General features: G+C 39.7%; 1 protein-coding gene across 8 annotated transcripts; it reads right to left on the bottom strand.

The window, feature by feature from the left end:
- Positions 1-1,050: 1,050 nt before the first annotated feature.
- Positions 1,051-17,132, bottom strand: LOC131252554 (probable LRR receptor-like serine/threonine-protein kinase At3g47570). Of its 8 annotated transcripts, none has more exons than XM_058253152.1 (4): positions 16,986-17,132; positions 16,741-16,849; positions 15,694-15,808; positions 1,055-1,333 (listed from the first exon to the last, which is right to left on the bottom strand). In XM_058253152.1, the coding sequence occupies exons 1-4, from the start codon at positions 17,107-17,109 to the stop codon at positions 1,331-1,333; spliced, it is 351 nt and encodes a 116-aa protein (XP_058109135.1). In that variant the 5' UTR covers positions 17,110-17,132; the 3' UTR covers positions 1,055-1,330. The 8 variants fall into 8 exon arrangements, with proteins under 8 accessions (XP_058109134.1, XP_058109135.1, XP_058109133.1 ...); XM_058253150.1 differs by lacking the exon at positions 1,055-1,333 and adding an exon at positions 1,412-2,137; XM_058253146.1 differs by lacking the exon at positions 1,055-1,333 and adding an exon at positions 11,241-12,152.
- Positions 17,133-17,136: the final 4 nt, after the last annotated feature.

Raw genomic sequence — 17,136 nt, 5'->3', positions numbered from 1 at the left:
AGGAATACACCAATACAAAGCATATAGTAAGAAGAAGAAAGGAAAAAAAAAAAACCCAAAACATCACAAGCAGTTGATCAACAACCTGCTATGCATCTTAAGCACCAGTGCACCACCAAAATTAGACTACAGGTCACTCATAACCACACCAAGTTTCAATCCAACTAGAGGTCAAAATAACTGACAATGGACGAAAATGAGCAAGCGTCCGAGCGGTTGGGTTGGCTCACCCATATTCAAAATACTGATTTTTCCTGGCCCACGCTTGGCCCATTGCTAGCCCTAATCATTCCATATATTCAACATCAATATCTACATCTTACTAATAAAATATTCAACTATTTTGTTCCATTGTTTTTTGTTTTTTTTTTTCTAAAACAAATTATTTAGGTCACAAATTGTACAATTGGATGTCCAAATCAATATCTTTGCAGTGAGACTGGTGCAACCACATAATAGACTGGATTGAAAAGCCCAAACAAGATAACTGATGGCCTGTTTAAATCAACCACATATTTGAGGAGTACCCTCCCTCATAGATCTGAGGGCAAAGATGGCAGTCGCATGTAATGGCCTGAATCCAAATGCACATATCAGGCCCCACCTCAATCTAGTTACCCCATCTTCATCCTATATGGAAATAAGTCTAGTCTACGGAGAATGGCCCATGGAACAATTGACGCCATCCAAATGTTTTCCCTGCTTTGGTGGTAGAATGGTTCAAATCAAACTTTGATGGGGTGGGTCAATTAGCATGGGAAATTGAAGTTTGATTGATGGAATTCTCTAATAAATATTAGCTGTTAAAATATGTTGGATCGACTATTTGCACTCTCATATCTACTCCCGTCTTACCTTCACCATGATATCAAGGTACGGAGAATTTCTTAATCACTACTGCATGCGACAGAATCTACACCACTCAAAAGGTGTACCCGAAATTTCAATATTACACCAAGGATCACACCAATCCAGAGCATGAACCATGAATGAGTCCAAAACATCGTATTAAAGTAATTATGGTGATGGAATGGATAATATGATTGTTTTGGGATCTCATTTCAGTGGGCCATGTGGCCAATAGATTTATTGCTTAGTGACAAATGTTATACATACAAATCTTAGAACGATTTTATAATTTAATCCAACATTTCGCCTGGGATTTGAAACCCCCAAATCCATGGAGCCAAACGACCCCTTATGGAAGATGAGTTTGTCTTGCCCTCGCCCTGGTGGTTGCATAGAAATACCCGGGCCGCTCAATGCCTCTCACGAAACTGCCCTGATTTTGCTAACCTTCCTTCAAGATTATGCGTGCAATAATAGTCTGTCACTGCACACGTATCATAAACAAGTTTTATATAGACCAGTCTGATTTTGGTAAAATGCACACGTAAAGTAATTGAACATGATGAATGACCTGGATCGCCTGCAAGTGTTGTTGATCCAGACTATCCGATTAGTGGGTCCTGTTGTAGATGGGCCATAATCCCAAAGGTGCACTATTCATCCCTCGTTCCTTTTTCAGTTCTTCTCTGGCATGCATTTGTTCTTCTGATTGAATGGGTCCCACAATTATTTTGCAGAAAAGCATCCTGACATGGCTTTAAGGTTCCATGTTCTCTCCCTGTGGACACAGATTCATTGGATCTAGGACGGGGGAGGCAACTGTGATGTATATGTTTTATACCCCATAATGTCCATTCATTTTTCCAGCTCATTTTAAGAGCATGAACTAAAAACGAAGCAGATCCAAAGCTCAGATAGACCACACCACAAGAAATAGTAGCGATTGAACACTCACCATTTAAAACTTTCTAAGGCCCATCACAATGTTTATTTGCATCCAACCAGTTATTAAGGTCTCACTAACCTAGATGAAGGGAAAACATAAATCTCAGCTTGATCTAAAACTTGTGAGGCCCCAAAAAGTTTCTAATTGTGGGCATCAATCAACATTGTTTCTATAGCGTGCTCCACCTGAGATGTGGATTTGCTTTATTATCAGGCTCATTTCCATAAAATAATCTGGTAAAACAGATGGACGGTGTGGATATAAAACACATACATCATGGTTGGCCCCACAATCAAAGATCCACCCAGCTCAGTGGCCGTGAAAGGCTGAGATCATTTTGCTCTGCAAGGGTGGCACCTATCTTTTAGTAAAACACCAGCTCTGTTTGGTAAGCACCAACTCGGGATGCTGCATCGAATGGTTGGAGTGTATCTCACATAAACATACAATGGGTCATGTAAGAAACCAAGGGCGTGCATCCCTGTACCCAATGGTTTCCCTTGGTATGCTCCACCTTAATCACAAACCAGTTTGATTTTTGGGCCTTAAGCCTAATAATAATGATGATGGTGATTACGATAAGAATTACAAAAATAACAACAAAGATGATAATGATATGAAATATATGAAATTATTACCTGGAGCAATGTACCCAATAGATCCCTTCATCCCAGCTGAGCTAGTTTGGGCAACCTCTGATAAGAACCTGGCTAGCCCAAAATCACCCACGCTAGCAATCATGTCATCATCAAGAAAAATGTTGGTTGGCTTTAAATCTCGATGAATGATTGAAGTTTGGTAATGATTATGTAGATAATCCAGTGCAGAAGCCACATCTATAGCTATGTTTAACCTTTGAGTAAACTTCAAGCTCCTTCTCGGCTGGTCATGGCCATCTTTGGGCAACCACTTCTCTAGACTTCCATTGGGCATGTACTCGTAAACTAGAGCTTTAAAATCATTGCCCTTAAAATCAATGCTCGAGCAACAAGTTAAGATCTTAACAAGATTCCGATGCCTAATGTTTCTCAAGGCATCACATTCCGCCGTGAAGCTCCCCAGAGCTCCTTGTCATTGAAGGTTGAAGACTTTCACTGCTACCGTAGTCCCAACATGATCTAGAATCCCTTAATATACGGCGCCAAAACTTCCAGTTCCGATCAAATTGGCAAGAGAGAACTCATCTGTTGCTTTGAAGAGCTCCACATAAGAGACGTTCATAAAAGGATCCTCCACAGAAGGCACAGAAAAAAGTTGGGGCCCACTGGTGAGCAATCACTAGTGGGTGGGTCCCACATGTTTAGGCATCTTCCGGCCTTTCTCCTTTTCGGTTATATTTCAAATTCAAAATTGAATTTGATTTATGATAGGAGATAGGGATAAGACCGGATGATATGGTCTCATCCAATCTCCCCTCCTTTCCTATAAAAGGCACGCGCTCTCTCTCGCATAAATATAAGATATACAAAATACTGAGAGTATACGGAGAGAGAAACATTGTGCACGAGAGTCTGTCCATCTTAGCTTGTCCTTGGGACGATCTGATCCATAGATCGCAATCCGGGACCACTATATACCGTAGGATCAGAGGTGTGAATAGTTCCATCTGCTCTAGTAGTAGATAGGCGGGCCATTGGAGCACCGTTCTTCTGCTTTGTAAAGGTTTCAAACGTCGTGTAGACCGTCAGATCTTGAGGGCTCACCTTCCGCGCTTCCCAACAGTGGTATCAGAGCAAATTTAACGGCGGATCTCCGATTATATTCATCTAAAAAGGTAAGTGACCCAACCTTTTTTTTGGATTGGAATCTATGACTTACGAATGGTATTGGATCAGTATATGTATGGTGGATTAGATTTTGGAAACACGCATGAGGATACATGTAGTATATGCATGTATCCTGGCTTTAAATCTAATCGGCATAAATGTATACACGTATGCCATATGCCTGTAAGCCCGATTAAGTTTCCATACACATTATGCATCATACCACATGCGTGTACATCACAGTCATACCACATGCGTGTACATCAAAATAAAATACAGCAATAGTTGTTGTTGTATTGAACTATCCCACTCAATATAGAGCCGGTGACGTACCTCACCATACATGAATGATTGGTTGATGTACATACACCTGTGTTGGCTTCTGTACATATACGTGTCACGTGTCACGTGTGTTGGCTGACGTGTCACATGTGATGGCTGATGTACATGTACGTGTGTTGGCTCATGTGCACGTATAACACATGTGATTGGCTAGTGTACCGCTTGCCATAAATGATAGCACACTTGGGAATTAGATTGGCTAGTGTACATCAGTGACGTACACAACTAAGACACGTTATGTGTTTTATTTACGTTGACAAAGATAGAAGTTGAATTTACATGGGTTACTTGATATGTACCATGATATGTATTGTATCCAATCCGACCATCCAATTAGACCCAAAACATCATGTTGGTGGCCCACCGAATAAGATGGCCCATTCACGTTGATATGTACATTGAAGTGCATTCACATAGACAAGTGCATGTGAATGTGGGCCCTATGGAGCATGATCATAGCACATTAACGTGTCCTTTTTAAGTCTTTAAAAGAAACATATATATTAATGCATGAACCATGATCAGACCGATAGGATACAAAAGCATAGCTACTGCGGATTGGCTGATGTGAATAAACCCAGCCATTTAGTTGTTGTATTCAAATACACTGCCATAAATATAGCTGCCGTATGAAGAAGAAACGGATTGGCTGCTGTTCAATCACACCAGCTATATTAACGTCAGCAACATATGTAGGTCTGATCACATGGTATAAGTTGTATCAAAACGGTCAAAAGATACACATGTTATTCTATATACGTGTTGTTTTGTACACACGGTACACATGTTGGCTGTACATGCAATAGCTAATCTGTCCATGCAATAGCTAATCTGTACACATGGTACACATGTTGGCTAATATGCAAGTACACGTGTTAGCTACTGTAAACGTGTGTGTACGTGTTGGCTAATCTGCAAGTGTACACATATTATATTGGGTCATAGCTTCTGTTATACACATGTTTACACGTGTTGTACACATGTTGACACGTGTTGTACACATGTTGACTGATGTACATGTGTTGTACACGTGTTTAGCAGAAGTTACCATGGCTTCTGTACACATGGCTTTAGTACACATGTTGTTTTGAACTCATTTTTGGCTTCTGTACACATGGCTTTAGAACACATGTTGTTTTGAAGGATGATGGACTCATATAAAAAAATATAGTTTCCTTTATTATATCATCTTCACTGTTGATCTATTGCTCATTAGTGAACGAAACGATCATCAACCATGATGATTAATGTTGATGAAAGGATCCATCATCAACAATGATCATTATCGGTAATGATCGGATCCATCACTAATAGTCATGATCACAGGTGAAGATTGTACTCTCTTTAATATCTTAGCACTTCATTTTTCTTTCTGATGATGATGCTTATATATGTGTGATGTAATTAGGCTTGATGTGTTTAGATCATAGCCCTCTACATTTTCCATTAGAAATTATAAAACTTAGTGCTTAGATGCTCCCTAACAAATAAAGGTTGTGCATAACCTGAGTGGAAGTTTATTCTCCTACACCAAATGATGCATGCAACCATGTAATGGTAGGTTGCACGTTATATAAATTTATTCTTATAAAAGCATTAAACTCATCTTAAATAGAGAACTTAATTGTTCTACACTGCCCATTCGGGTATGCGGACTTTCAGATCTCATTAAGATGTGTTAAGTGCTTTTATACTTAAAAAATTTATATAACACGTAGAATGCTGATGATTAGTGTCAATACCTTAGATCATAGCTAAATAGTGATACTTATGTAATGTAAAGATGGCCACCAAAGCGTTAATCGCTGAACAGCTGAAAGGACAACATTTCGATGGCAACAACTACGAAGACTGGTCCCGGGCGGTGCGATGGCTTCTGGACGAGGACAACATATTGCACATAATCGATGAAGTTCAAGAGGAACCATTATTGTCTAAAAATGAGAATTTACAAGAACATAGGGTTGCGATGACTCGCTACAATAAATGGCAAAAACAAAATCGTTCAGCTCATAATGTCCTTCTTAGCACTATGCACAAAGAACTCATACCTACGTATGAAGTGCATGAAACCGCTAAGGGAATCTGGGAAGCACTGACAGATGCCTATGCGCAGAAGTCAGATGCGAGAGTTAGGGCAATGGAATTGGAATTCCAGGAGTACAGGATGTCTGTCGGCTGTCCCATCAAAGATCATATTCGTAAGATGGAGCAAATGATAGGTGCCCTTAGGAATGTTGGGTGCAAATTGACTGAAAATCAGAAGATTATAGCCATGCACCGTTCCTTGCCTGAATCTTGGGCCCAAATCAAAAGAATTCTGAACCATACTGATTCTATCACAACGTTCAGAGACTTTTGTGGCCACTTGGTACGTGAGGTTGAAATGAATGCAATTCAGCCAGGTTTGGCCAAGGTCTTTATAGCAGAGACCCATAAGCGAAAAGCTAACAATAAACGGTTCAAAGCTCGCAAGAAGGCGAAGAAGAATAATCAAGAACAGAAGACCACAACACCTCCTCCAAATCTCAAGAAGGGGAATGGAAAGAAGAAGCAGAAAAAGATAAAAATAATCTGCTTTATCGTGGAAATTCCGGCCATTATGCTCGGCAGTGTGCCCACATTTCTCAGTCAAAAGAGACTTTTTATGTACGCGTTTATTCTGAAATCCTTTCCGTTGATACTATATCTAACGAATGGATTTTAGATTCAGACGCAACAAAGCACGTGACATGGAGTCGTCGAGGACTCGAGGAATTTCATCTTGTAGCCAAGGGGAGTTACAAGCTGTACATGGGCAATAACGTTATTGAAGATGTACTAGGGATTAGTGTTTGCCATCTTCGTACGCGCATAAAGCGAACAATAATCCTCAGTGATACTCTTTTTGCACCGGGGATGCGTCGGAATTTAATTTCTGTTTCTAGGTTATTATTTGATGGTTTCGATATTTGATTTTCTGGGACTAGAGTTTCTTTGAGACAAAATAACCTCATCTTTGCATGGAGAAATTTAATTTCAGATTTATTTATTCTAGACGTAGATTGTGATAATGCACCTCTTGCTTTATCTGCTATGTCGAATGAAATTGTAGTATCTGAATCTCAAAAATAGCACGCGAGGTTAGGTCACATCGGAAAGGATCGTATGACAAAACTAATACGTTCTGGTCTATTAGACTCCTCATCCAAAGTTAATTTGCCTTTTTGTGAACATTGTGTATTCGGAAAGACTTCGAAGAAACCTTTTCCTGAAGCGGCTAGGTCCAAGGGCACACTAGAGATAATCCATTCAGATATCTGTGTACCATTCAATGTACATGCCAGAAATAGATGTCAATACTTTGTCACTTTCATTGACGATTACTCTCGCAATGGATATGTGTATCTCATCTTACACAAATTTGAGGCTTTTGATTGTTTTCTTAAATATAAAGCTAAGGTGAAAAATCAGCTTGAGAAAAAGATTAAAATCCTTCAATTTGATAGAGGTGACGAGTATACATCTGAAACGTTTAAATCATATTCTGAAAATGTTAGAATTATTCGGTAGTATATAATGGCTTACACTCCACAACAAAATGGTGTTGCAAAGAGAAGGAATAGGACACTATTAGACATGGTTAGATCGATGATGGCATAAGCCAATCTCTCTACTACATTTTGGGGAGACGCACTGTTAACAGCCGTCTACGTCCTTAATAGAGTCCCATCCAAAACCATTCCTAAGACTCCATATGAGATTTGGTCTGGGAGGACTCCTTCTTTAGCCAACCTATGCCATTGGGGATCTTTGGAATATGTTTTGCTACCTACTCAACATAGAGGTAAACTTAATAGTAAAACCATTGAATGCGTGTTTATTAGGTACCCTATGCATTCAAAGGGATACGTTCTAGTTTATGAGGACCATGGACGATGGATTGAGATAGAATCCGAGGACGTGACCTTCGTTGAAGATAGATACCCAAGCCGAATGAAGCAAAAGGTTCCAATAGAATTTTTTGAAATACCTGATGTATCTCAGGAGAGTGGGAGTTCTGCTCCTCAAGATGAAGATGCTCCTATAGTTCACCAGGACAGTGGGAGGACATCTCAGCAGGCTCCTGAGTTACGTCGAAGCGAAAGAGGATTGATTCCCCAAAGATACTTCGATATTGAGGGGCAAACATTCTCTTGCGTTGCAGTTGATGATGATGAACCTGATTCATATCAAGATGCATTATTATCTTCTAACTCGGCCGATTGGGTAAATGCTATGGACGAAGAGATCGCCTCCATGGAGAAGAATAAAGTCTGGGAACTTGTTGATCTGCCTTCCAATCGCAAAGCGATAGGTAATAAATGGGTACTTAAGATCAAAAGAAAGGCAGATGGTACAGTGGACAAGTATAAAGCACGATTAGTTGCTAAAGGTTTTACACAACAAGAAGGCATTGATTACGAGGAGACCTTTTCACCTGTTGCAAAGTTCTCCTCAATCCGCATGATCTTGTCCATTGTCGCAAGTTTAAACTTAGAGTTATATCAGATGGATGTAAAGACCGCATTCTTAAATGGTGACTTGGATGAAGAGATATACATGCAACAGCCCATGGGTTATGTGGACAAAAAGTATCCAAAGAAATTCTGCAAGTTGTTGAAATCTATATATGGGCTGAAGCAATCTTCAAGACAGTGGTACATGAGGTTCCACTTGGCCATCACCACTTTTGGATTCACGATGAGTGAAGAAGATCATTGTGTATACATGAAACGGTCTGGAAGATCTTTTCTGATACTATCTCTATATGTAGACGATATCCTGTTAGCTGGTAATGACATGCAATTGTTAATATTGACTAAAGATTGGCTATTCTCGAACTTTGAGATGAAAGACCTCGGTGAAGTCAACTTTATTCTTGGGGTAAAAATCATCAGGGATCGCCCTAAGAAATTTTTAGGCTTGTCTCAAGCAACCTATATACAAAAGATCTTAGAGCGGTTCAGGATGAAAAATTCAAAAGCTGTTGAAACCCCTATGGATAAAGCTACCAAGCTAGACAGAAAATTGTGTCCCCAGACTGAAGCCGAGAAATTGGCTATGTCCTCAGTACCTTATGCAAGTGCAGTAGGGAGCTTAATGTATGCTATGCTTTGCACCAGACCGGATATTAGCTATGCAGTTGGCATAGTCAACCGTTATCAAAGTAACCCGGGACAGTCTCATTGGCAAGCCGTCAAACGTATATTTTGCTATCTCAAAGGAACAAAAGACCTAATGTTGTGTTATAAAGGCACAAGCCTGGAGCTCAAAGGATATTCTGATGCTGCTTAGGGTAATGACGCCGACGAGGAAAAGTCTACTTCAGGGTATGTATTCTTACTCAGAAGAGGAGCTATCTCATGGTCGAGTAAGAAACAGACATCCACAGCTCTTTCATCTATGGAGGCCGAGTACATTACATGTTGTGCTGCAGTTCAAGAGTGTGTATGGGTTCATATATTTCTATTGAGTCTGGGTGTTGTACCAAGTGTTCATTAGACTATATCGCTGAAGATAGATAATACGTCTACTATTGACTTGACAAAGGACACTAAACACCACCAGAAGTCTAAGCACCTTGAGATCAAGTATCATTATGTCCATGATCAAGTGAGAGATAAGAAGGTCGCCCTCAGCTATATTCCTATTAAGGAGATGATGGTTGATCCCATGACGAAACCTATAGCTAGAGATCTATTTTAGGTTCCATGTCAGGTAGATGGAAAACTTGAATAATGTACTTGTTTTGTAGTACCTTTAAATTTTATTAATGAGTAACACATTCAATTTATTCAGTATTGAATACTAATATAACTAGGTAAGTAGATCATCAACATTTACCTTGAGATCATGTGGGATTTCTATTTTTGTCGGCAGGCTGGTTACCCACTCGCACGGGTTGACTAACCTTAAATGTATAAGAGAGGTACATTTGGGACTATGTTTATACATTGAGGTATGAACTTCCCTTTATTGTGAATAATAAAGGATGAGGATATGAGTGAGTCGTATTCGCTTACAATCTTATAAAGATTGAAGATGAGACTGATAAAGTCGAATAACATAATCGCACCATTCCGTTACATGCGATCAATGTTATGGCCTGAAATTAAAGCCAGGTTATGAGGTTATGAGATGAGTTGTACCCTATGTAGAATAACCTGCGTATTGTAGACCCGACATTCACCTAGTATTGTCTACTTTACGACGTGGATTGTAGCCACGTGCTGGGACCTATTACCTACAGATTGCTTTGATTCGATCTAATCATTGCAACGTGCGAGTAGCCAGTCCCGTAGGTGACTCTTTGTGTCCTTAGCTACCCTCCTCTTGTGTATATGAGGATGAGATTGAGTGTTGCTACTTTAGTGTACGATGACGAAAGGTCCTTGATTGGCCAGACTCAGTTACGCTAGGAAAGCAGCTTGATTAATTCCAAATTACACATCTGCGTGGGGAAGATCCCGTGACAGCTACACCAAGTTTCTAGAACTATAAATACGCACTTGAAGACTTATGCGCCGACAGTATCGAGTTGTTTTTATTAGACTTTTGCAAACAGTATTTTTCTTAAAAAGCATATATATATAAGTATTGCTTTGAATTGGTTTTATTCGAAGTTTGTGAAAAATCAAGTTTTCATAATAACTCGATAAGTTGGATAAGTGCGTATGTTGGCCGAGTACTCCAGGTCGGGAGTTAACTCCATCCGGTGTGGTCATGCGGACTAGGACAGGCATTGCAAAGCTTGGGTTATTGAGTACTAGTCAGGTGGTCACTTAGTACTTAAGCACCTGTGAGAAGATAATGGTGATCCAGCTGGTCCCACGCCTCTGATTCTTTTGATCGCGATGTTTGGTTTTATGATTGTTATTAGGCAAGTTAGATGGACAAATTTATGTGCCTATCCCACAATGTGATTGAGTGGGAGATGTTGGACGTAGGCCGGTGGGGCCCACTGGTGAGCAATCACTAGTGGGTGGGTCCCACATGTTTAGGCATCTTCCGGCCTTTCTCCTTTTCGGTTATATTTCAAATTCAAAATTGAATTTGATTTATGATAGGAGATAGGGATAAGACCGGATGATATGGTCTCATCCAATTTCTCTCTCCTTTCCTATAAAAGGGATGCGTTCTCTCTCTCGCAAATAGACAATCATACAAAATACTGAGAGTATATGGAGAGAGAAACATTGTGCACGAGAGTCTGTCCATCTTAGCTTGTCCTTGGGACGATCTGATCCATAGATCGTAATCCGAGACCACTATATACCGTAGGATCAGAGGTGTGAATAGTTCCATCTGCTTCTAGTTCCGATCAAATTGGCAAGAGAGAACTCATCTGTTGCTTTGAAGAGCTCCACATAAGAGACGTTCATAAAAGGATCCTCCACAGAAGGCACAGAAAAAAGTTTCCTTCTCGACTTTCTTACCCAATGAAGAGTGGTAAAGAAAGACAATAATGATATAAGACACAGGATAACACCAATTATTGAGAACTTTGACTTTCGAAGCAAGAGGCTTCTCCCGTTTCTTGGAAGCTTGGCTAGAGCATGGATGCAATTGTAATTCATGAATACCCCCACAAAGCTTACTATTTCCAAGCACTGAAATTCAATTAGCATTTCCAAAGACCCCCTGTTTTGGTAATTCACCCTCAAAATTATTGAGGAATAGATTTAGATACTCTAGAGAAAACTTCTCCAGATATCTTGGAATCTTCCCAGATAAGTTGTTGCGTGAAAGATCCAGGTATTGAAGGCCTTCTAGAGTACTAAATGTTGATGGAATTGATCCTTGAAAGAAGTTACCATCCAACCCGAGATACTCTAGGCTGAGACAATTGCCTAGCCAGCTTGGAATTTCGCCTGATAATTTGTTATTGAAAACACTGAATATTTCAAGAGCTTGCAAGTAACTGGCTTCATGTGGCTGATTAGTGAAAAAGTTATCTTGAGCTCGGAGATCAAGCAGAGATGGAATGCTGAAAAGTTGTTCGGGTTAGGTACTTCTAAAGTTATTATTGAAGAGGAGTATGAAGTTCAGGTCTATGCAATTACCAAGAGTTGAAGGTATGCTCCCTGATAGTTTGTTTTCATGTAAACTGAGTAGGTACAATCTGGTGATGTTGCCCAAGGAAGATGGAATTTGTCCTGATAATCCATTTGAATCCAAGTATAGTTTCTCCAACTTGTTAAGCTTCCCAACACCAATGGGAATTGTACCTGTCAGAAAGTTATACTCCATATTCAGTACTGTTAAGCCAATAAGATTCTGAATCCTAGATGGAATGCTTCCGAATATCATATTTCCTAAAGATAGGAATGTCAGTTGGGTCGAAAGATTTGCTATCGAGTTGGGCAACGCACCACTGAGACGATTTCTGCTCACCTCCACCACTTGTAAGCTACTGCAATTGGTCAAAGAATCAAGAAAACTCAAGTCACGAGCTTTCCCAATTCCAAGTTCATTTACCCCCAAAACGAATCAGAAGAGACCCTTGAGGTTTCCAAAATTCATGGGCACAGATCCGCTAAAACTATTCATAGCAAGGTTAATTACTGCAAGTCCGGAAGCAATGGATAATGAAACTGGTATGGGTCCTGTGAATTGGTTTCCTCCAACACAGAGTCCTTGGAGATTAAGAAGAGAAAGGCCTATATTAGGTGGAAGATTTCCATGAAATCTGTTAAATCCCATGTCAAACATGACAATAGAGGAGAGATTGTAGAGCCGAGGCAGAATTGTACCTGACAGTTTATTTTCACCTATGCTAAGAAACTTTAAGCTCACCAATTGACAAAGGTCATCTGGGATGCTGCCCTCCAGACTATCTTGAGAGATAAAGGTCAGTGAAAGACGAAAGGTTTCCAAGTGAAGGTGAGATGCTTCCTGCAAGACTGTTGTGATGAAGGTTTAAGTAGGTGAGCTTCGATAGAGAGCCAAGCTCAGTCAGAATCCTCCCTGTGAGCTGATTCCCAGAAAGATCAAGAATTTGGAGTTTCAAACAGTGGATCAGATTTGCTGGATATTCTCCAGTGAATTTGTTATTGGTCAGACGGAGATACGTCAAGTGGAACAACCAGCCAATCTCTTTAGGAATCGTCCCATAGAAGCTGTTGGTTGAGAGACTGATTATCCTCAGAAAGGTGAGGTTCCCTATGAAGGGTGATATGGAGCCCACCAAGTTTTGGCCAGTGAGGTTCAAGGCGGTGACCCTTTGAGGATGCCGTCGACCACCGCAAGTGACACGTTGCCAGTGGCAGAAGTGGAGAGTATGGTTCCATGAGCTCAAGGAATGTAGAGGATTGTCGGTTATCAGATGTTTGAGTTTGAGCAAAGCAAGGAGATCCGTTTCGTTGGAGAAGTGAGAGGCAGATCCAAAGAAACATGGAAGGTAATGGAAGATAGAAGGAGAAATGACCAAATTGCACATAGCCTCATACGTGGGAGCTCCATTTTGGAGTTTGTGAATGTAGTAAAAAGGAATAGTGAGGAGAGAAATATGGCATGGATTCTCCCATACATTTATAGTCGGGTTGGGCAGCCTCAGATGGCCTGACCTGCTCCTCCCGTTTTCCTTCCATATGATAGGTGGGCCAGTGGCCATTTACATTGGCCCTGCCTGAAATTTTTGTCTTGTATAGTGTGATGTGTTTCACATCCTTTTCAATATAAGTAATCTTTGCCTTTATCACTTCCAAAAGATGGTTTCTGTGCTAGCAATAGCTCAGTGGTTTTAAACAAGTTGATGATCTGGTATCAACAATTAGAGTTGACCCGTCATGTGAATATACAGCTTTCATATTTCATTGTGAGATAAAAAATGAAGTTATGTTCATCGAAAGAAGAAATTCACAGAATTTGTGGTATCAGAATGTAAAGAAAGATGCAAAAGCAAAAAATCTGTTGAAAGTAGTAAAATCACCTTGTGTTTGCAAAATTTACAGAAAGGATTTATCGAAACAAGAAATACCACGACATCAAATGCCTATCTGCGATTGGGGAAGCATTGCTGCTTGGGAACTAGTCAACTAGTTGCTCATTCACACCATCACCAAATTGAAGAACAAAACTGTAGCCTGTTTGTAACATAAAAGCACTATCATTACGATTTTACAACATTTGTTTAAACACGTAATCCGACGGTCAAATGCAAAAGAAATAAGAGATAGGTAAAGAAATTTGTAATCATTACAAATTTTCATTATACTACAATGGCAATCTCCTATCCAAACATGCACAGGTGTATTTTTCCTGTTGATTTTTGACATTTCAGTAATAGAAGTATCATCATTATGAGTTTACCATGCCTATCCAAACATGGGAATTTTCGGTCAAATTACCTGTTTTCCAAGAGACGGGTATTGTAATTTATAACCATTGCACTTTTTCAATGAATTGCTGATGGGATTCGCAATCCAAACAGGCCCTAAAATTTCTACTGGGAATTATAGGACCCTAAGGCATATCAACACATAGTGATTTCCCACCCTTCGTCCTATTCATTGCATTGGTTTTATTTATTTTTTTGAAAGGTGAAATTTTATTAAGCAAAAAGCAAAAGGGGCACACAGGCAAAACAGACTAAGAACAGCAAAAGACAAGAAAACAGAAAAGTAAAAAACCTAGAAAAAAAAAAAAAGGAGAAAACCTAAAGGATATAAATACAACAACAATCAGCGCCATGTCTGGAACAACCCTCAAAAAACATTACGGGTCCAATCCCGCATAAATTGGAGAACCCTACAGAAAACCCCTGCTTCCGCTCCTCTTGTTGGGGAAACATTGACCGTTCCTTTTATACCATAAAGACCATAATACAGCTAACAAGGCTACACGCCATCTCCTCCTCCCCAGCTTTCCCCCATCCGAGGCATGCCAAGCTAGGAGAAGGTTGTCAATAGATTGTGGCATAACCCAATGGACCGATGCATGATCTAGAATCCCATTCCATACACCCGGCGAAGGAGCAGTGAAGGAATAGGTGATTGATAGTCTCAGCTTGATTATAGCATATCAGGCACATGTTGGGAAGTACCAATCCCCTATTCATTGCTTTAATGAGAACCAAAAATCATCTATGCCCTTGCAGAATACAGGTGAAGGTCTCAGAACAGAGCAGTCTACTGGAAACATGCAGAAAAGGCAAAAAGGGTACTGTTTGCCTATTTCAACAGGGAAATAACCACTCACGAGAGAGCACATGAAATTAAGAAATGCTATATTTTGATAGATTCATGAATAAGAAATCATAGGACTTCAGGAAATACTAAACCACTCACAAAATACAACATGAAAAAGATCCATGAACAAAATGTAGAAATATACATTTTGATAACATTATAGAATGAAAGTGCATGAAAAGCTTATCTACTAGGTAAAAGGAACGAAACCATACCAAGCTTAAAAGGTTGACCCTTTCCTTCAGAACGTATAATAGCATATGTGGAGCTCTAAATGTTAAGAAACAATAACATCTGTTTGCAACCAATTCTTTATTGCCCAAGCTCAGACAAGGGCATTTTCTAATGTCCCTACAGTTACATTCAACTAAATAAATATCCAAGTGTAACATGCAGGGATTTCGCAATAAATTAATTGCACAAGACAGCTAAATGAAAACAACAAGCAAAGCAAAATACACCAAGAAGACAGATTCATAGCTATCCCATTAGAAATGCTGTCACAGAACTTTGTAGCATTCAACTAATGCAATTGCAAGGATTGATAACTGAGAATCCACGAGTCATACTGAGGGCTCACCCTAGACTTCAGTGCAGTTGGACGAGCTTTGGGGGTTACAATCTGACCCAGGGTGGATTTGTTTGACTCCATTTCCAGAGAAGGAAAAAGGGGAGTACCAGGTGGCGTAAGAAGCCTGGAATCAGAAAAGAATCCTCAGTAAGTCTCAATCCATACTTATCTGTTTAACCTCACTAACATCATGCATAAGCCACCAATAAAATTGCAAATAAAATCTTCCAGTTCCGATGCAGATGCATCTCGAACAGGCACACATGTGAAAGCAAAAAATCAAGATGCTTAACAAATAACAATGATTAAGAAAGGCAGAATATACTTTCCATCTTGAAAGGAAGTAAATTTCCGCTTTACAAGGAAAAAAAAAAGAGAAATGAATTTCTCAATCAATTTCACAACAATATTTCTGGAAGAACTAATGCAAAAGAGAATCGTTACTGAGAAGATTGTTCTTTTTTTTTTTTCTTTGAAAGGTAAGATCGTTCTTTTAATAATTTGTGATATAAGAAAATTCAACATTGCTAATTTGTAGTAGTGCAAATTATATAAAATTGTCTTCACGGCTTCTTTACACCACCAGTTTTAATTCCTCTGTATAAGAATTTTCTGAAACTTTTGGTGGTAGAAGTGCTGCAATACATGGTATGCACGTGCATCTCCAATCCTTTGCAAGTAGTTTTGTTTGATTCTACAGTGTTTTTTTTTTAAAAAAAAATCATAATAATAATGTGCATTACGGTTTGCAACTCAATTTTTACAACAAAAAACCTGCCAGAACTCTTGATGTTAGGGGAAATCTGGGCGATCTGATTCCCAGGCCGATAAGATGATGCTGCCAAATTATGAGATAAGAAATGACACCTCAGTTGTGATTGGGGAAGGAAAGGGTGGGAAATGCTAACATGATTAATGGGTTCTTCCCAAGTACCAAATGTACTGACTGCACTTTGGAAGCCCTGCCAACCACAACTTGGTGGTGCACCCAAATATTCCTTATCATCAATGTTTTTCAGCATTCCTTAGGCAGGGGATGAGACGCTGTAACATTACCAATCATAATCATTTTTCTCGCTGTCGGAGTTTAGGAAGTCATCAGAAGCAGTTTTACGTGGTGTTGATGACACTATCTTGAATATGGGAGAACCGCCTGGTTTCGACCCTGTTATCCAGAAACATTTACAAGTTAGAAGATGGAAAAGATCTATTACTTTGTGGATAAGTCCAGTTTTACAAGATTGATAACACTAATTAACAATAGGTGAATTTGATACACACATTTCCAAATGCAGCCATACATGTCAAAATGGCACGTGTTTGGGACATCCAAGCCGTGCAACAGGTGTCCCCCACCTCGTAGATGACCCAACCGAAAGAGCAGGCCGGTCCACCCATCATGTGGGCTACACTTGTATGCTTCATGTAAACAAGATAGAAACTTGCTACCGA

This window comes from Magnolia sinica, chromosome 8 (assembly GCF_029962835.1).
Source record: "Magnolia sinica isolate HGM2019 chromosome 8, MsV1, whole genome shotgun sequence".
NCBI classification, from domain to species: domain Eukaryota; kingdom Viridiplantae; phylum Streptophyta; class Magnoliopsida; order Magnoliales; family Magnoliaceae; genus Magnolia; species Magnolia sinica.
The sequence above is the reverse complement of the archived record's forward strand: the minus strand, read 5'-3'. Positions and strand labels throughout refer to the sequence as shown.